Genomic DNA, 20,859 nt, shown 5'->3' on the forward strand with positions numbered 1-20,859 from the left:
AAGGTCTGAAATCCTCAAACATTGTATATTTTTACAAGATACAAAATTAGAATATTTAGAGTTCATTCTTTAAATGTGTGGGCTTTTCTCTCTATTTTTGATCACATTTACATTTAATCTCTGTGTTATACTAGCATTATGTCTCTCATTTTCATTGCCAGGTGTACTTTTTGCATGCGGGTACAAAGGTATTCACTGTGCATGCTGAGTAAGATCTTTCTGTAATTAGTTATTAATTGCTCATGCAGAAGGACTTTTCATGTGGTATGATACGTCTTGAACGCTGAGCTGATATAATAGTGTCAGATAGGTCTTTTTTGTGGATGTGGTTGATGGAGTTGCAGTGATCACAATCATATTGATTTTTTGAATTTGAGAACAGATGAAAGGAAATAGACTACCAAAGACCAAATAATGACCCATTGTTCCTTGTAATTAGATTTTTGCTATCTGTCCCTAAGGTATATAAGATGTGATGGGGTATTTTGTATTTTGTTGCAAAAAAAAAAAAAAAATTATAGCTGATACCATAATTTCTGAAGTTCAGAAGAAAGGTTGAGAAAGTACTTCAGAATATCTTTCACCTGGAAATGTTGTAATCATTTTTAAGGATATGTAAAAAATTATAGAACTTAAATAAAAACATCATAACATTTTGTTCCTAATTGCACATTCTGCAAAGGTTTATGCAGTCACTTGACCTTTGCTATTGCAAGCAATACACTGAAGGTAATTTTAATCTTGATTTAGTAGAATTTATGACATGATGAGACATCTACAGGATCAAATCATAGCAAATAAAATATCTAAGAATTATATTTTAAAAAAAATGTAATTAGAAATATATCTTTTTGACTTCTTTTTCCTCCCCACCACCCCTGGCCCCCAGTCACCATTCTGTTACTGTTTATTCCATTATTCCAGATAAATGAAGGTCACCATATAGGCTATATAATTTATGGTGTGGCTGCAGAGGGACTTGGGTCCCAGCTCAGGTGGTGTGATCAACTGGTCAGACAGAGAAGTTTCCTTAACATTTCTTTTTCCCTTAAGGGAAATTTTATTTCATAATTAAGATTTAATCTCTTGCTTCACAAGAATGACAAGATGTTCTTGTCAGAAAAAATAACAAAAAATTTTCCTATTCACTTCAGCTTATATTCTAAATCTTTAACATTTTATTTGCTAAAATGAAATTCTGGTCTTAATCAAAGATCAAGAAGATGGAAGAAATACTTCTGCTGTTGTTATTTCAGGGCAATGTGCAAACTACTTGCTAAACAGGTTTTCTGTGTCTACTTCTGTCAAAATTTCAAGTTCTCTGAAAGTTTCACCTGTAATGAGTTAAAATCAAGCTGCAATAAGTGTCTACCCACCTAAATAATTTTCATATACTTCCAGTTTCTTAACACCTAAATATTCTATTAAACAGCATTACTTTCTAAGAATTCTACCACTTCAGACTTTTATATCAGGAAATACGTGCTTATACTGTCAATAAAATAATGTACACTCCTTCCTATATAATGACAATGCAATGACAAGAAATGTGGAAACCACATCACTATCATTTGGAATGCTTTTCCTATTCCTTTCTTCTCTTGGCATTTTCTAAAAATTTGTCATTGTTCATGTTCCGCTTTGCTATTTCAATTAAAGTTGTACATCAAACTGGGTGGTATTGAGGCAAAAAAGGAAATCCTTTCTTTTCTATTGCCTTTTTGTGTAAGAAAAAATTACACTTTAAAACATAAAATTACCTGAGTACTCCACTTTTTCTAGATTAAAAAAAGGTAAAGAATTTTTGTTAGTGTAAAGTCTTCTTTGATAATATAAGAAATAAATAATTTGCTTTGTTTGGAGCTTAAATTTTGATGATGGGGAAAATAACTTGCATCTCTTCATCTCTACTTAAAATCACTGTAAACCAACACCCTGGCAAAATTCACTAGACCTCTAAAAGGTAAAAAAAATAATTTAATTAGCTATATATTATTTAAAATACTAGAGTATTTTGAAAAAAATATCTAACTGATTTTTTTTAAAGTTAGATGAACATTGTTTATAGGTTACTGGTGCTGATATCTTTTTCCCTATTGAAATGCATTTTTGGGGGTGAAAAAACATATCTGTACTCTTTTCATAATTGTACCCTAGAGTGGAATTAGGAATGTGTCAAGAAGTAAGAAAACATGAGCATTAATAAGCATACAATGCAATTTAACAGTTCATAAAACAGTAAAATTTAATCCCAGGCTGAAAGATTTATTAAATCTCACTTAGCAAAATGGTTTTGTGGGATGTGTTAGCAAGTGAGAATTAAGTGAAATGATTTCAGGGGCAATAGATTTTATTAGCTAAGGAAGGGAGGAACTAGTTTTGCAAGCCATTTCTTCTTAATTTCATTCACTTGTTATAATTGCCTTGAGTGTGGGAGAGCTTTCTGTGAGTAGTAGTAGTATGTTTGGTCTCTGGAATTTGTGTGCACAGGGCTGCATTTGTCAGGCATCATCTAACTGAAAGGCCTTTTGTTGATAGGCTTGTGCAGTTCTTATAATAGTTGTTAAAGATATTTAAATCTAATACAGCTTACACATCTATCAGTAAGATAGAATGACTTCTATTTGGTTTATAAGAACTTTTTTTGCTTGTTTTGTAATATTTTTCATTCATGCTTCATTTCTCTGTTCTTTAACACACCTGGGAAAAACAAAGAAAAATTTCTTTCTCCAATATTATTCTCTTGTTCTGGACCTTCTTAAAAATCTCTTTGTAGGGCAGATTTTAAAGTAGAGTTTGGAGGCATCTGATCAAGAATATGTGAATTTAGGAGAGTAATATTAGCACCATTGTCACCACATTATATGAGAATTTGAGGGGAAAAGTTCTTATTTTCCTAGTTACTCTGTTTCATGGGTTAAAATTATGTTGTCCTAACAGAATTCAAGATCTAGCTCTTAAACTTTTCTGATCAAGCATTAGTAAACTCTATAATAAAGAAACTACAGATTTTCAGGAGTAAAAATAATCTTATTTTTATATATAACTTATCACTGTTTCTGGAGTTTATATCCAGTAATTTTTAAATTCAACTTTTTAATTTTTTATCACACAGGACAAACTTTAAGGAAGGTAATAGTGCCAGTAAAGGGACCTCTCCTGCACTCTAGGTAGTCTTTGCTTCTTGACTTCTAAGTGTCGTCAGACTTTCCACACATCATGTTTTTTAAGTTGTTCAAAAGAAAGGAAGCAGATGAGGCTTCTATAAGAAAATCAGTTTTCAAAAGAAAATAATGATAATAAAAGAAAAATCTTGGACAGATGGCTACTTCTGTTCACTGTGCTCACATTGGAAATAACCTAAAATACAAGAGTAATATGGGGAAAAATGAAAGGAAGGTGGAAGAACAAAAAAAATAATTGAATTTTTTTTTTGTTTATGAAATATGTCATTTATTCAAGGTTTTCTAACTAATAATTATATATTGTGTGATAAATTGTCACTAAATACAAAAGAGTAGGTATCAAAGGAAAAGTACTGCTTCATAGGCTAAGGTCATTATAGGACATTTTTGATGGTTTTGAAATGAGTAAGTATTCCACTGTAAATCCTTACTGTGCAATGACAACTAAGTAATGTTCCTTTTCCCTAAGATAGTTATTCTGGGGAGGGAGCAGATTTGATTAAACTGTCCTGCTCATTGTACCTGCAGTACCTACTACTTACTCAGGCTCTTAGATTAAAGAAGAACAGGTGGTGTTCTTACTCTCCAAATTGTACTATGCCACTTCTGTCCTTCATAAACTGACTATGAATAAACTGGACATATTTGGAATAAAAAAAAACTAAATCCAACAACCTGATTTTGCATCCAGTGTTCTATCCAGGGCATTACTCTTGTGTAAGAAATAAAATACATTTTTAAGGGCCTAGGGAAATTAATTCCTTATGGAACATGCCCCAGCTTGTGTACTTAAACATTTTTGCCAAACAAGAATTCTCATTCTTTTCTAAAGTCTTGGAAGACCAAGTGCCATAAATACAAGCTCAGCAGGAAAATCCTATTGCAGTATGAAATAGGCACATTAACACTTAAACCAGTGACCACAGTTAGTCTGAATTGAGTTTGTTTCACATAATACTATGATCTGAAATCCAGTCCATAACAAAAAGTATTTATTCTTTATGATGAAATAAGTTTCACAATGGATTAGAGACTTTGTATGAATTGCTTTTAATGTGCTCACACTTTTTCAAGGACTATGTCAATAAAATGTGAAAGTGTTCTTTCACTTCTATGCATTTATTGAATGCTTTTGTCATGGTCACCTAGGAAACCAATGCAGGTATACATTTGTGAGCATTTGCAGTTTGTTTTCATTTTTGATGCAGCTGAGGAAGTCACACTTGAAAGAACATATGAATGATTTTAATTAATGCACAGAATTTTTCAGAATACATTAGTGACCATCAGACACTAAGCAAAACCCTATGAACAGTTTGACCTTTTAAATGTATTTGGATTTATTTCACAAGGATAAAAGTTTACTGACTAAAGATAAGAAGACAAAGATGATCTTGAAGAGAATAATGAGCTGCATATGAAAATTATAAGTTATTCTACTTACTGCAGTAGAATTTCTTCTAGAATATTTAAAGAACTGTTCAGAATTTTTAAAAATAATTTTAGCAACATATTTGTCTTTTCATGGAAATCTAGATATCCTTAATTTATGATGTGTTTGTAACTTTATATTAATGACAGTAGTAACTGGTAGATGCAGATTCAGATTTATCCATCTGATAGGACAGAGCTTGTCAACTGAATTATGGATATTACACTATTGCATTTTCTTCCTCATTTGCTTTGTCTTTAATGAATAGATTATGACAACATATTTTCAGAATCATAGAATGTAAAGGGGTTGGAATGAACCTTGAAGATATCCAACCCCAACCCTACCTGCTATGGTCCAGGTTGCTCAGAGCTCCATTCAAACTAGCTTTTGCAGCAATGGGAACATCCACATCTCTGAGCAACCTGTTCCAGTGCCTCACAACATATATATGCTGGAGCTTATCATGCGCCTTTGACATCTTTGGGTATTTTTTGTCATCCTACAGATTTCCACTTCAGCAGTGTATAGAATTTGACAGAAAACCATGTTGTTCTACATCTGGCATAATGTCCATTTGATTCCTTCTGATGAGTCTTAGCAGTTCTACTTCCAAATTTGCATCTAATTAATCAGTTGGTGCTGGTGCTGAATTTCTGATTGCTTCTGTGTGGGATATTTTTTGCTAAACTCTCATAGCAATTTCTATCTTCCTTCATTGATAGGACTACAGTTTTAGAAATTAAACTGATTTAAAATCCAGTTTGCATTTCTGAGTCAGATTTATGTTTTGTACTTATTTAAAAAGCTGTTGTCTAGACTTCAGCTACTGCCAAGTCTTGCTTCTAGAATATTAAACTTTGCCTGACACTTACTCAGCATATCATTCCAACTTTTTGGTGTTTCACTGCCTCCTTGTCAAATATCAGCTTGCCTTAAAAGCACTTTAGTGCCTTGAAGATAATGAACAATTTGGCAGCAAAAGTATTTTCTGACTGATTTGGAGCCTCTGCATAAACTGCTTTGAGCCTGAGATCATTGAAATCTCTTATGCTGGCTTTTTTGAAATTAGGATTTATTTCTGTTTGAATTCTGAAATCTCTCCTTGCGAGAGCCATTTAAATGTGAGGGTATATTTTTCTCTTTAACAGTAGCTTATGGGCTATAATGTAGAATATTTTTGCATTTTTATGTTTAGTTTTATTGTAAAGAGCCTCGGGATGCTTTTGCATGAAAGGCACTATATAAGCTCATTTTGTATTGCATTGTATTGCATTGTGACAAGTGCAATCATCTCCAGGTTTCCTATCCATTAAAGAACTAATTTCACAGCTCACTAATTACGTGAATGAGAAGGGAAAATAGGTCCTTTTTCTCTAAGGTATGCTGAGCAGATGGCATAGCACTCATTTCCACCAGCTGAATCTAAGGTCCTCTCTTGCTTTTGGTTCCGAGGCTTACCAGGCCTCTGTTTATCAAGGAGAACAGGAGGGAGATATCACTTTCTTGTACAGCATGACAGTGTGTACTGAGAGGCTGTCTCTGTCCTTTGCTAATACAACATTTCTTAGCAAACACTATGTCTAAGTCTATTTATTTAGGATGGGACATGAAAACTATTAAAATTAATGTGCATTTTGATGTAATTCTAATCTACCTCTGATTTATTGAAGATACTGATTAGTTCTGCCATAGGAATTTGAACTGACGCATATTAAAAATTATTAATGATTCATTTGAGTACTGTTGGAATGGAATCTTGTCTGTAATTTCAAAAAAAGAATTACTTACTGAACCTGTACACTTTCCTTTATAGCTAAGGTTTTTCAACTTGTTTCCTTTTTTCTTTTGCATCACTCATGAAAATAACCATCTTGAATCAAACATGCACACAGTGATTTATATAGCTCCCTAACGTACTGCTTTTACAAGTAACTTGTTTCATCAGATGCAAGTGTACTCCCATCATCCTGAAAAGTAGCTATTTGAGCCCTTTTTACAGCATTAAAAAGAGAAAAGCTGAGACTGCCTGAAGATCCTGACATAACTCATGTATGAAGTGTCAACAAGGCTACATTTTACAGCGCTGCACAAGCAACTGGACCATTTTTTTTCCCATTTAGCAGAACAAGCAGTGCTAATTTGTTGCTTCCTTGTCTCTCTGCTGGCCTGTCCCACGCGTTTGCCCTGCGCTGACGGTTCTGGTGCCGCTGTCATTTCAGACGGACGCGGCGCTGATGTACGACGCGGTGCATGTGGTGTCGGTGGCCGTGCAGCAGTTCCCACAGATGACCGTCAGCTCGCTGCAGTGCAACCGCCACAAGCCATGGCGCTTTGGGACACGCTTCATGAGTCTCATCAAGGAGGTAAGTCACTCATAAAGGGCCTTGCTTCCCTGCTTTCTTTTCCCTCAATTCCCATTTTCTTTTGCTTTCACTCCATTTGGTTTTGGATTTTTTTTCCCAGTAGATGGTCATCTCGCATCTTATTAGTTTAACAAGCAAGACAGAATTTTTATTTGAAAGTGGGTTTTCCTGAAGTATGACTTGGAACTGAATATGGAAAGGTGAAATAGCTGCATTCTAAATAAAACTTATGTTTGTAGATAGTTGGGTCTGTGTGGAGCATTTGTGTCATTAAAACCCAAACATCTGAAACTCTAAACTGTGGACTGATTATGAGAAATTCAGCAGTTAACCTGGTTAAAGCTAATTTTTTTCCTTCATTTTCTATGGTGAATAAATATATGTCTCCCTGATTACCCAAGATGCTGTTTAAATACTGGTAGGTAGTGATAATAAAGCTAAGAGATTTAAGGTGCTAAAGGTGAACATTGTAGACTATTCAAATTTCCCATACTGTAACTCATACAGTGTTTCTCAGCCTAGATATACAAAATATTATTATGCGGAGAATAATTTGCAGTGGAATGTATTTTTTTCCAATATTGGTTCCTTCTAGGATGATAGTTATTTCCAACTTTTTCTCTCCTACTTTGTATAGTTTCAGAACTAGGGTAGATTTTAAAGTTATAAAAAATATGAGGCTATTGCACTGTATTAAAAGTAAGGAATAAGCTTAGGAAGGCTGGCTCACTGACCTCAATTTTTGCTGTCTCGGTGTGGTTACAGGGGAATCAGCATCTTCCAAAAGTAAGTCTTTATTTGAATGAAATTTCCTGAGAAAAAAATGAAGTCCAGCATTAATGAAACAGATTGAAGCTTGGGGACTGGGGAGGGGGAGGCATGTAGGGAAGCAGAAGGGGAAATGCATGCATGAATGATGGAGGAATGAAAACAAAACACCTTTTTATCTCATTCAGTAGAAAAGTCTATAGCCTGATATGGTAAGTTTTAAAAATTGTCTGTGAAGACTGAAAGTTTGATTTCATTAGCAGAAAACAAACACAAAATATTTTAAAACAAAAATCAGCCACAAGGTAAATTAGTTACATAAAATAATAATTAATGATCCCATTTTGGCAGGAGTAGTTTGTCCTTTCTGAGAAAATAAAAGAAGATATATTTATTTCTAAAAATTGTTTTTTTCTTTCTCCACAGGCCCATTGGGAAGGCCTCACAGGCAGGATAACTTTCAACAAAACGAATGGCTTAAGGACAGATTTTGATTTGGATGTCATCAGCCTCAAGGAAGAAGGTCTTGAAAAGGTGTGTAAGACATTTGCCTCCAAGGAGGTGGGAAACAAAACAAACCAAAACTCACCCTCTAAAACCACTTACAATAGTATTTCTTGTGTTATGTAAAACAGTGTACCCGCTTTTGACTCAATATCTCTATAAGTGGTACTAAAAAGTTAAGAATTGGTATCCTCACTGATTTAACTGTCTGCTGACATTAATGTTTCTTGTACAGAGGTGGAGTGAGAGACTGAAGAATTGGGAAATACTTGTTCCGTATAGCTTAGTATTGTCTATATTTGAACTTGAGAGCTCAGGAAGCATGTACAGACATTTGGCCTGCCTATATGACACCATCATGACCTGAAATCAGATCATTTTCCCTCCAGCTACCTTACCGTGAAGAGGCAATTTGCAGGAAGATACAGTGTCTCATGTTGTTGTGACCAGCAGGCAAAGGTTTTGCACCTGGTATCTGCCTTGTATTTTGCATTTAGATCTGGTATTCAATGTTCTTCATCTTCAGATCAAGTTCTATCAGCTATTGCCCAAGGGTGATAATTGTGGGCATAAATAAAACCAGAAATAAAGGGAAGGGGCCATACTGCAGAGTTGCATTTTCTTTCTTCTGAAAATTACTGAATGGAGAAAATAGCATAAACAACGTATTTACCCAAAATTTTGTCTCACTCGACTAGCTTTAGAATATTAATTTTCTCTTACTGGAAAGATTTGTAAAAGCTCAGAAACCATGAGCATGTCTTGAAACACTTACATAGGTAATAACATTTTTGCTGTGCAGTGGAAAACCTGTGATTCAAGAGCTAAACTATATTTCAAAATGTTCAGCTATACACTGACAGTAGATTTCTTCTATGAAGTGTCCCATGAAGTCAGCTCTGGCAACTTAGCCAGGGAAAAGAGTATATAGTAACAGTTAGACTTGAAAAGTAAATCAGTACTGTGTACAAGTAGAATAGGTGACAGCACAACTTGTCTTTCTTACTGGAATCAGAACTGGAAGAATTAATGTCATGGTAATAGCTAAATAAGTCAGCAGTGGCTGAAGAGTTTGCATGAAAGTGACAACTGTTGAAAATCAGGAAAGGAAGTCTTTGTAATTTGGGATGGTTTTAAGAACATTAAGTAGCATTTGGGAACCACGAAGCAACATGAGATTTCTGGAAAATAAAATCTCAGTTGACAATACACTAGGAGATATATACATCAGTAAAAATATAGAGATAAAGCAAAAAAGGTCTACAGAGAAATATGGAAGACAATAAAATTCAGTAGGAAATACAGTAGTTCTCTAAAATACATAATAGAAAAAAGGAACTTGGGAAAGAGCTATATTGAAAGTTAAGAGACAAAAGCAGAAATACGTTTTGAAACATATCAATGTTTAAAAAAGCCAAGTATGTGTTTGAGCTGTATAGAAATATTTTCATAGAAAAGGAAAATACTTTTACTGCCTTCATGGCTTATTTTGGTCATGTGATAAGTGGAAGTGATAATATTATTTTTTCACCAAAAAGTGTTGGCAATCTTTTTTCGAAGACTGAGCAACTCCAAATTCTGGGGTGTAAGGAGATGAGACTGGGAAAAGGGATATTCAAGTGTATGCACATTCGATTGAATTGCTTACTAAACATACGAAATATATGGCCTATTTTACTGAGAAAGATAAATCAATGCCCACAGAGAAATGTTTCTCTTTGAACAAAACTTAACTATTCTGAAAGAATGCAAACCCTATTCTTGAATCCAGAGTGAATGATAAATTTTAGAGCATGACACTTCCTAGTTGAAAGAGTAAATTTTAGCCAGTTCTTTTATTTAAAAGAATTTTCTCAAATTTTTGAGGATTTTTTTCCTTCGAGGCTTAATTCTGTGAAAGTGGTGATGATTCACCCTTCTCTCAGTCCTCTGCCTTCCTCCACATGTGCACTCCATCTTTCTGTCTCCTTCTTTCTGCTACTCCTTTCCCTTTCCCTTTCCCTTTCCCTTTCCCTTTCCCTTTCCCTTTCCCTTTCCCTTTCCCTTTCCCTTTCCCTTTCTCTTTCCCTTTCCCTTCCCCCCTCTCCCAGACCTTCCCTGCCTGTTTCCCTTTCCATCTAATCCCTCTCTCTTGTACCTATTAATCTCTTCCTATGCCCTTTCTGTCTATTTTCTTTTTCCCTCAGGAGCCTTTTACATCTCTGTTCTTATCTGGTATGTTTTCAATGTTCTTCCCAAACCAGCTTGTCAGACATCTCTGTCTGTGTGGTAAGAGTTGCTGAACAGGTCTTGTTTTCTTTTTCTTCTGTGCATTCTCCCACTTGTAGGATGAGAAAATATTATGGGTGATGAATATTATGGTGCACAGAATTCTTATGCCATGTTTCCATGTTGTAAATTGTTATTATTTCTTTTGCCAAGGACAATAGTTTGTCCTTGGTTGTCCTTGGTGTGTCCTTAGCTGTCAAGGACAGCTGTAATCCATGAAGAGAAAAATATTGATGGATAGGAAAAAAAAAAAATTATTGTCAGGAATTTCTAGAAATTTTTTTTTTTTTTTTTTTTTTTTAACTTAGACTTCATACAAAAATGTCCTAGATAAATTGCCTGGTTAGTATAACCAGTATAAGTGGGAAAGTACCTAAATCATGTGTGGTAAGTTCAATGGATGCTGAAGTCAGTGACAACAGAATAATTCCTCACTGATTTTAAAAAATGCTATGCGTGATCTCAGCTTTTACATAAAATACTTATTACTGAAACTCTTGAATGAGAGGTGATAATCAGGCATCAGTCAATAAGAAGTATGTGTTTCCAAATAAAATTTTATGTCTGCCAAAAATGATAGCTCCTTGTAAGATGAACATGACAAAATTAAGAGATGATTCGAGTGCCATTTATATAATATACCACAAAATTTTATTACAGTCACTTTGGACAGACTGAAACTATTCATGATTAAGCACAGTGAAAATCTGAAACTGTGACACTCCAGCATAATAAATTATAATTTAAATTGCAGTCAATCAGTCTTTACACTGAGGCTGCATTGTGAGGAAAATTATTTTATACTTCAAGGAGATAACAAATACCTTAATTTAATATCACTTTTGATATGAAAATGTGTCACTGAAGAAGAATCACATATCCTGACTATGAGATGTTACAATTGACTTGAAGCCTTGCTCAGAAACCTTCATATAGGATGAATGTAAATGACAAAAAATTAGTTAAAATTCATTGTTCAGCTTAAAACAAGATCTTGTTTTATTTTGTATCTTTAATAATGATCTGAGAAAAAAAAAGTAAATAGCATAAACAACAGGTTTTGTAAGAGAGGAGAAAAAAAAGAAAGACATAGTAAATCTGTGGGATCCAGAAGTATTGAAATATTGTTATTTATGTTATATTTGGCAAAGAAGGCATGAATATTAATATTACTGAAGAAAAGAAAATAAATTAAGCAATTTGCAAGTGGGAAATTCAGAAATACGAAGAAACATTATTATTCCTAGTGGAGTATAATTATTTCCTTGATGTAATCACCACTACTACTATTTACTCTACAAAAGTAAATAAAGAAAGTATAGTTAAATTTGACAACTCTTTGAGAGTTTAACAAGGTTCTGGCTGCTTAGTCAGTGAGTAGCACTGCAGAAAAGCAATGATCCTTCCTAATACAATGCTTGTGACACTTCACTATGAGTCATATTCACAGTTTTGATTGACTCAGAGCAAAAATAATTTTTTACAGGAGAACTCTGAAGAAAAATCAAAAAGAATAATACTTGAAAGTATACTTATCTATTAATGAAGATAAATCACTTTTGAAACATGCTGAAGTAAGAAAGGCACTGAATTTTTGGGACTAGCATCTCATGGGACTGAATCTCTGTATAGTGCTCTAGAGCATATGTAAACTGAGCACATTTTAAGTTTCTCAAGTGTACAGTGCTTCTTTTTTGGGGGGGATGGTAAAATATTTTGATGGTTTTGGCTAGGACAGAGTTAATTTCCTTCATACAATCTTGCATGGGGTTATGATTTGGATTTGAGCTGAAAACAGCGTTGATAACATAGGAATTACTCAGCAGTTCTTATACTGAAGAATCAAGGCCTCCATAGCCTGTGGAGCTACAAAGTGAGTCTGGGTGAACATGTCCAGCAAGGTGGGAATATCTGGTTTTGAGGAAATGCAGTAACCTTATAGTAACCTGGAAATCAAATATGCGGAAGCTTGGATGCAAGTTTTTAACTCTTCACGTGAGTTTGGGAAATTGTATTCCATATCCTTGAAGACTACCACAATTACCATGTTACAGAATACTCTATAATATGCAATGATGAATGTAGCTCTTGGAATTGTTTCAACTTAAATAAGCTGATTCTTGCATAAGCTAATTCTTTCTATCATTTTTCTTTGTCTCACTGTGGAGCACATGTTCATGGGTGCACCTGTTTTGGATCCTGTACTTTGGATAATAAGTATTAAAATATTCAGATTGGCATGGTCGCTTCTGAATAGTTTAGACATTTAGGGGAATGGGTAATAATAATAGGAGACTGAGGGTTTGACAATATAGTCAATATATTTACTGTGTAAACGTTCTCTCTAAAGTGCATGTATGAACATCTGTTTCACTTTTTCGGAAAATTTGTAAGTTTGTTTAAAACAAATGTAATGCAATAAGTTAAATGGTAGCTTGTTTGAATTTTGGTTATAGACTATCTTGATGCACTCTTTCTACATTTTTGGCTTTTAAAGTTTTCTAGTAAAGACACATTGGCAATTCTATTTAGTTCAAAAAGGTACTTAAAAATTAAAACAATGTGATGAAACAAATAGAAAATAATTAACTTGCTGCATTGTTTTTGCACAATTTTCTCTAAGAAGCAGCTTTAAAAATACATTTGTGTGATTTGGGAGCTAAACACAGTAATATATAAGAACCTATTGTACAAATTAGTTTCAGCTCATCAGCAAAGATAATCCAAAGAAAGTCTAAAAGTCTAATTTTGAACCTCTGAGTTTTGGTTCATTTCTTAGATTTTTGGCTAATAAAAGCAGCAGCAAAAGTACAATGCACCTAATTTAGAAAAATAATAAATCAATTTATCAAGACAGAAGTTTCTTTTTAAAGTAAACATGAATTTGAACAAAGGAAATTAATTAATTTAGGATTTGAAACTGATCATATAATATGTTCTGTGGCCTCAGAAATTTTTGTGCTACTTGTGTATCTGAAGTTATATCTCATACAGGAGATTAATTCAGCTTCACTTATGCAGCGACAGGCTCAAGTTCTGGTCTTTGTCATTCCTTGTTATTCTACTCTAGTTTCATCTTTGAAGTAAAGCAAACACTGCGATTGTCATAATTAGCAGAACACTGCAATTAAACGTTAGCAACCCTTTTAAAATTTCTTGATTGTGGCCAAGCTGCAAGGCTGAACATTTTGTGTTTTATGAAAGCCTTTCAATTTGCTAAATCAAATTGTATTAAAATAGTAAATGAAGGAGAGGCTTTTTGGTAACAAGGCTTGACTTAAATACTTTGAAATTATGTGCTAGATGTTATTTTCCAATTGGATTTATGAGACACACATATTCTTTCTTCCCTTCACGATTCTTTGACCAGTTTATGAAGTATTGAATGGTCAAATTCAAGAGTGACTTCTTGAAACTGAGCGTTAAGCAAGGAAGACAGACAAAATATTGATTCTTGTGGAATAAAAAATTGTTGAAAAAGGGATCAAATTTGTCTTTATTACAGCATCCACTGATTCATGCTCTGCTGTAGTCTCAGTTTTAGAAATGGAACTCTTTTTATCCACACCACATTGCATCCTAAACTTACTTTACAGCCCTATGGCAACATATCACTTAAAAGTATACAATCTGTCTGGACTCAGTTGAAAAAATAATTTAAACATTTTTGCATGTTTATATACATAAATATATATATATATATATATATATATATATATATATATATATATATATGCAATGAATCCTTACAGAAATATTTAACTTGTGTCTAGTTTAAGTTTATAATATCTTTACCTTGTGTTATAGGTATTAGTATTTGAAATGCTATTTAAAATCATGCCTAAAACCAAAATAAGACATATTTGGGGCTTTTTAAGACAGTGGAGTAAACAAACATTCTGATTTCGACAATGGGTAGTTATATTTACTATTTTAATGGTATAGGGATGAAAATGCAGATAAGTTACAGGTAAGCTGCATTACTTACTACTTAGTATGTAAGTCTGTCCTTGACCTGAACCTTAAAGCACATCCTTGGATGTTCTTACTTAGATAAAAATCCTATAGACTTTATTTTGAAGTATAAAATGTCAAAATACTCATGTATTGAAGATTTATCTGTAAATGAATTAAGTTAATGCCTGTTTCTGTCTTCTCCATTACGTTTCCCCAAAAACATACTTTTTCCTGCTGTTCTCTCTGATCACAGAAAAGGGTAAATCCTTTTGTAGAGAAAATGTTCTCTTCTCTGCAAATGAATTTTTGCCTGTTATCTTCATATGTGGTTTATCTTGAGAAATGGAAAATGAAGTATTAAGAATAGATTTAGATATTCTTTATACCATTTTTACACCTAATGTCAGACTTCACAAAACATGAAACAAAATTTAATAATAATTCTTAGCAATCAATATTTCCACCCTCTAGCAATTTGTTTTTCCTTAAAGTTCTAGATGCTGAAATGTAACTAATGGATGATTTACACAGTAATTTACTGTTTTATAGGTTGGAACTTGGGATCCATTGAGTGGCCTTAACATGACAGAGAATCAGAAAGGAAAACCAGCAAACATCACAGATTCCTTGTCCAATCGCTCTTTAATTGTTACTACCATCTTGGTAAGCAATTGTATTTTCTTTTTCCTGAAATACAGTTATGCAGAAAAACTGATGGAATGTGACACACTAATTGCAATAAAAATGAACAGTCTGCACTGTGCGTTGCCATTACTTAGAATTTACTTGGGATTGGAATTTATGGTGTCATAAATGAACACCAGTTGATAAGCCAGTAATGGATGTTTACTCTTACCTTAATTGTGAGCAGATTATCCCAATTTTAGTTAATTGATTAGTTATTTCACTTTCCTTATTATTGACTAAAATGTTTTCTTCTTTAGAAAGCTGCTTTTTTCCATGCGATATGACAGCACAAAAAATAATCAATTTTAAAAAGTGTTTGGTCTGTTAGCCTGATGATTTTAGCCAGCAAAAATTCATTGCTTTTGTTTGCTATTCTAACACCTCAAAGAAAAGTACAAAGTATTTAACATTTATTTAACATAGATAAATTATTTTATTATTTATTATTTATTTATTATTTATTTATAATAAATAACAATTGAGTAATTGTTATTACTCAATTATTGAGATGAAATTTTTAGTCATACAGATATTTGATTTGTCCTTTGAACTAGACTAAAAGAAACAAGCTCAGTAACTTCTTTTTTATTTTCACTATTGACAAATTCATAGTAGTGAATGCACTATTGACAAATTCACAGTAGTGAATGGGGTAGTTTTATTTATTAATAAATGCATTTATTTATGTAAAAGTAAGTATTCATTTATTTCCTCGCAATAATTTTGAAATTGTAATTATAATTTCAATGCAAATTTAAAATTTTCCAGAAATTTGTCTGGTATGTTTGTCTGCTGCCACCATTATCATAAATTTGCAGATATGAAAAACAAATCTGCTTCCTGGTGGTTGTATACTATGTTAAGAAGCTTTTAACTGCCACATATATTATGACATTTCAAAGTAGAATGAATTTTTACAGGTGCATAGACACAAATGCCAGTGTGCTTTTAACCTTTTATGTAATATAAGTCATATAATTTCATCCAGTGGGCAACTTTTTCACTGCTTATATGGTCTGTTTACAAGTGATAGAAAATCTTCTGAATTCCTTTGCTTCACTTATTTCACTAATTGAAGAATACACACCAGATATATAAAATGGAACACGACTGAACTCACTTTCAGATGTAATTTCTTGTTATGCTAAGACCACCATAGATTTACCACAACTTCCTCTTATACCATTAATTATAGTAATGGTACACTATAGTTATAATTTAGTTTATAAATTTATAATCCCTTGTTGTTTTTTTTAATGATATGTAAATGAATGTCATATATTCTCTTATATTAAAAGTATGTCTTCTAGAGTATTAATGTCAGTTTTCTTCCCACTATCACGTATTTTCTACATGTAAAAACTACTGCATTATCAAGTAAATTTTGTTAATAATTCCAATTGACCTCTCATGCTCTCTATAATGCTGTATCTTGCCTAGGATTTTTCTTGACGCTTGTCACTGATATGTAGCTTTAATTCATGTGAACCTAATTGCTGCTAGAATTTCTGCTTTACAGATTATAGCCCTGTCTTTGCCAGTGGCCTGTTCCCTTCATTGCTCAATAATGAACCAACCTCTGTATCTGCACTCTTCAATAGCCATCATTACATGCTTGATTCCAGATTGTGATAAGGACTGCGACAAGGATCAATCCCCGCAAGATTACATAAAAAACACTCAATAATTTAGGGTGTTTCAAGTCTTTCTCTTTTAACATCTGCCTGTTGATGAGGTTTGTGTTAATGTACTCACAGTATCATATTGCTCTTATTTAGTGATACTGGCAAGATTTTGGTTGAAATAATTAGCTCAAGAAATGGTAAATAGCACAAATGTAAATAGCAGTGCTGCCAATGAGAACTGATTTTAATCTGGTAAAGTTTGCAAAAGAAGACTCCTGAGATTTAAGAGAAAAGTTGCTTTCTGTAATCAAGGATACCCTTTCTCTTAAGAGTTAACTTTTGGTTAGTGGTTATTTATAAGTATCCATTGTCTTTGCAGGTATCTAAATAATGCATTTAAAAAAATAAATTGGTGTTTCATGTTGTTCATTTAGCTGCCTTTGTTACTTCAGTTATTGTTTAGTAAAACTTTTGGTAGTTGCAGTTATTCTTTTCAGCTGTGAAGAATAGTACTCTAAAGAAGTGGAACAGATTGGAAGAGCTGCACTTGGAATAGTAAAAAGGAACCAAACTATTTTTGGTGCAGACACACATGTACTAGCTTTATTTTCTAGGTTTGTCGTTTTTATGCTTAAAAAATACATTTCTGTTGAACAGAAACCATATTACTGAATATTCATTTTTTGTAGCACTGCAAGGGAAAAATATAAAATTCTAAAGCTCCTAAAAATATACCTATATCATCAGCCTTTCTCTCCTTTTTTTGAGTCTGCAAAATCTTGCTAAAATGAAAAAAGAAAAGGCAATTCTATCATTTAAGCTGTTCATATGGTATTCCTATGATGTTTCATTTTGAGAATTCCCTACAATAGTCTATAGTAGACTCCCAGCTGGGGAGCCTTAATCATTTTTCTCTGTAGTTTGCCTTAATGCTCACTTTTCATTTAAATATCCCAGTCTTTCTTTTATTTTTAATTTCGTTTCTGAAATTTGGAGCAATATCTTATTCCTCCTATATTTTGCAGTCATTTAGATCTTTACAGCTGTAAGTATACCCTGCATTTCTACTGCTGGTTGAGTCTCTAGGAGAAGAAAAATATATATTGATGGGAAAAATTATAAAATATAAACTCATCATAAATTCATCTACTTTAACTAAGGACAGAACTATGTGCTCCTTTTTGTCTGAGTTTTTTTCTAATGCATTTTACAGGTAGCTAGCTAAAAGAGTATTCCTTGGTTTCTAAATAATTCAGTGCTCTATTCTGACAGGGACAGTTCTCAGGGCTTCAACCTGTCTCAGAAATCTACCTACATGTAGTTTTTGTGAAGAAACCTGTCTGGTTTCCAAGTTCTGAAAACATAGCGGCCCCAGGCAGCAACTGAACATGTCCACTAGAGAGATAGTCAGGCCTTTTCAGGGAAGGGGGGGAAAAACATTTGAAAAATAATGAGTATGCTGGTTTTTATATTTTGTAATCATAGCTGTGGATATATCAATCCTTTTGATACTATTGCTTTGTTTTATTTTAAATTACTCTGCACTGAAACTTCAGAATTTTTTCTTATTTCAAAAGCCTACTTTATGAATAGTCTGCATTTAGAAAACAAACCAAACAAAAAACCTACAGAAAACAAATTTTCAACTTCAGTCATAAGGATTTCTTATTATTTGATTCTCCTAAATTGACTACGACAAGAACTCTGAAACATTTCTTCTATTTAGACTTTATATGTAAATATATAAATATTTTTGTTGTATATCTTCTACTTCCAATTTGAGAGAGTTTTAACTTTGGAATTCAATTTCCATGTTTATAAATGTATGTGCACAGTACTTAGGGTTTTTTTAGTGCTAGTTTCATACCAGCCTGTACCTATTATCATACTGGTTCATTTGCCCTGTTCTGCTGAAATAAATGCTTGTTTCCTTTCCTGTGTAGCTTTTATGTACTTTTATGTATCTGCTTACATCAAAGCTCAGAAAAGCTCACAGTTGTCAAGTTTAATTTTTCCAAGAAATGTGTGAAAGTTATGAAAGGTGTGTGATGCTCTCAAATTTAGTAGTTTTTCCTTACTTCACATTTGAAAAGTGAAATTACCTTTTTTATTGTACTTCCCTTAAAAAAATTGGCTTGAAATAGGAGGAGAATTAGAAGGAATACTTATAATAAATTTTAAAATAATTTCACTTAGTTCAAAGTATAGTATTCTCACATTATATTTTATTGGTATATGCTGCTTTCTCAAATGTTTGGTGCATCATTTCTCTCCCTTTTGTCTTGGATACCCAAATATGAGTTTTCAATGACCAAACTTTAAATTAATATATATTAAAAGAATATTAAAATTAAAAGAATTAATTTATCTATTATCTTTAAAATGATGGGTCATCCATCGATTGTTTTGATTGAAAGTAACTAGTGGATTGCTTCACCTCTCCCTACTAGAATTTTGACTGCCTACCGTGAAAACCTATTGTATATTCCTTCTATCTGATATAAATTTTGATAAGATGTGGCAGTCTTTTAATGCTCCAGTATCCCACCTTCTGGTGAACAGAAGCTAATAATTAAGATCCCTATTCTAACAGTGGCAAAATTTCAAATGATTTTTCTCTTTTCATCATTAGGCCTTCCACTTTCTTTTTGTTGATTTATTAGTTTTTTTCTTTGTTTCGCTTTTCTCAATACTGATAGTAATAAATTTTAGATTATTTTAAAAATATGCTATTCCATGTTGAAATTATGAATAAAAATATATATGTTTGATTAATATTAATAAAAGATAAAAGAACTTGAAATTTAAAACTCACTGTAATTTCTAGTAATATTTTTGTAGTTGAAATATCATATAACTCACAGGAATAATTCAAGTAAATATTTATTGTTCAAATCTGAAAAGAGAAAGAGAAAGTTGTAGAAAAATTTTTTTAGAATAAATGTGCTTTTATGCAAACATTAGCTGTACATTTTTAAAACTAAAAACAGTCTGTAAAGTTACAATATTAATTTTTTTTCAAATATTTATCTTCTATTTGCAGACATGGTTTTTAATCTACCTGTGATTCCAGTGTTCCTTGTAGTCATACCTGTGTTTGCAGTATTTTAGTTAAGTTTACTTTTCAGTAATTTTTTCTCAGAAAAGTTATTTGTTGCATTTACAGGTTTATCTGCATTCTCACTTGTAGTGCTTATATCTGGCTTGGGATGGGGCTCTTCTGCATCCCTCTTCACTATAGATATTTTAGTCTTTCAAGACATTAAACTATAGCTTTGATCTTAAAATTCTCTAACAAGCTGACCTGTTGTTAATTTAAAGTAGCAGTGTTTCCTGGAAACATTGTGTCTTCCTGAGGATTCATTCTGGACTATATAGTCAGTGTTTAATCAGTGACTTTTTGTTTCCAAGCGACTCATGTAATTCCAAGCAATAGTAAAAGCACTAATGGATGGTTTCCCTGATTTCCTAGGGAGATGTGTCCAGTTGAAATATTTAATTTCAACTGAAGCTGTTTAGATTTCAAGTACTGGTTTTGTGATGTGGTCTAGTTAATTTTTAAGGGTCACGTTTTCAGGAACTGAAGGGAAAAAATCGTGAACAATCTTAAAGTAGGTATAAACCAGCTGGCAATCTACATATCACTCTGTTTAAAAACCCTGCCTACCTAATCAGTGATAATTGTCCTAGTGAATGATTTTGGTGGAAGTGATAATCCACCAAGAAGCAATGGTGATTGTATATTTAATGTGTAGAGACTTTCCTGAGAGTATATTTAGCAACCAGTTTTATGTTAGCCCATTCTACAAGTTTAAAGCATGAGCAAATGAAGAATGTAGAACACTTTGCATACACTTGTTCAGAATACCTGAATGCCATGTTCAGTATTTAGGATGGATATTACTTGAGGAAAAAGCAAACTAGAGAAAACATTCATCTATAATAAGAGCTATTACAGATGAAGCTGCCAATACCAACCCTGCTCAAGTTTACATAGCAAGTAAAAGGTCTGAAGAGAAAAAAACAAATCTTTTGTATAGTAGAAGATTATAAGAAAAAGTAGCAGT

The 20,859-nt window shown here is 32.8% G+C and overlaps 1 protein-coding gene across 4 annotated transcripts in view; it reads left to right on the forward strand.

The window, feature by feature from the left end:
• GRIK2 (glutamate ionotropic receptor kainate type subunit 2) overlaps positions 1–20,859 on the forward strand; it is a 341,730-nt gene that overhangs the window by 176,076 nt on the left and 144,795 nt on the right. For all 4 annotated transcript variants that reach the window (XM_085574923.1, XM_077782281.2, XM_077782282.2 and 1 more), the window contains 3 exons: positions 6,840–6,983; positions 8,178–8,285; positions 15,030–15,143. In XM_085574923.1, coding sequence (XP_085431049.1) covers positions 6,840–6,983; positions 8,178–8,285; positions 15,030–15,143 — 366 coding nt within the window. The remainder of the gene's footprint in view (positions 1–6,839; positions 6,984–8,177; positions 8,286–15,029; positions 15,144–20,859) is intronic.

Source organism: Lonchura striata, chromosome 3, assembly GCF_050655825.1.
Source record: "Lonchura striata isolate lonStrDom1 chromosome 3, ASM5065582v1, whole genome shotgun sequence".
Taxonomy (NCBI): domain Eukaryota; kingdom Metazoa; phylum Chordata; class Aves; order Passeriformes; family Estrildidae; genus Lonchura; species Lonchura striata.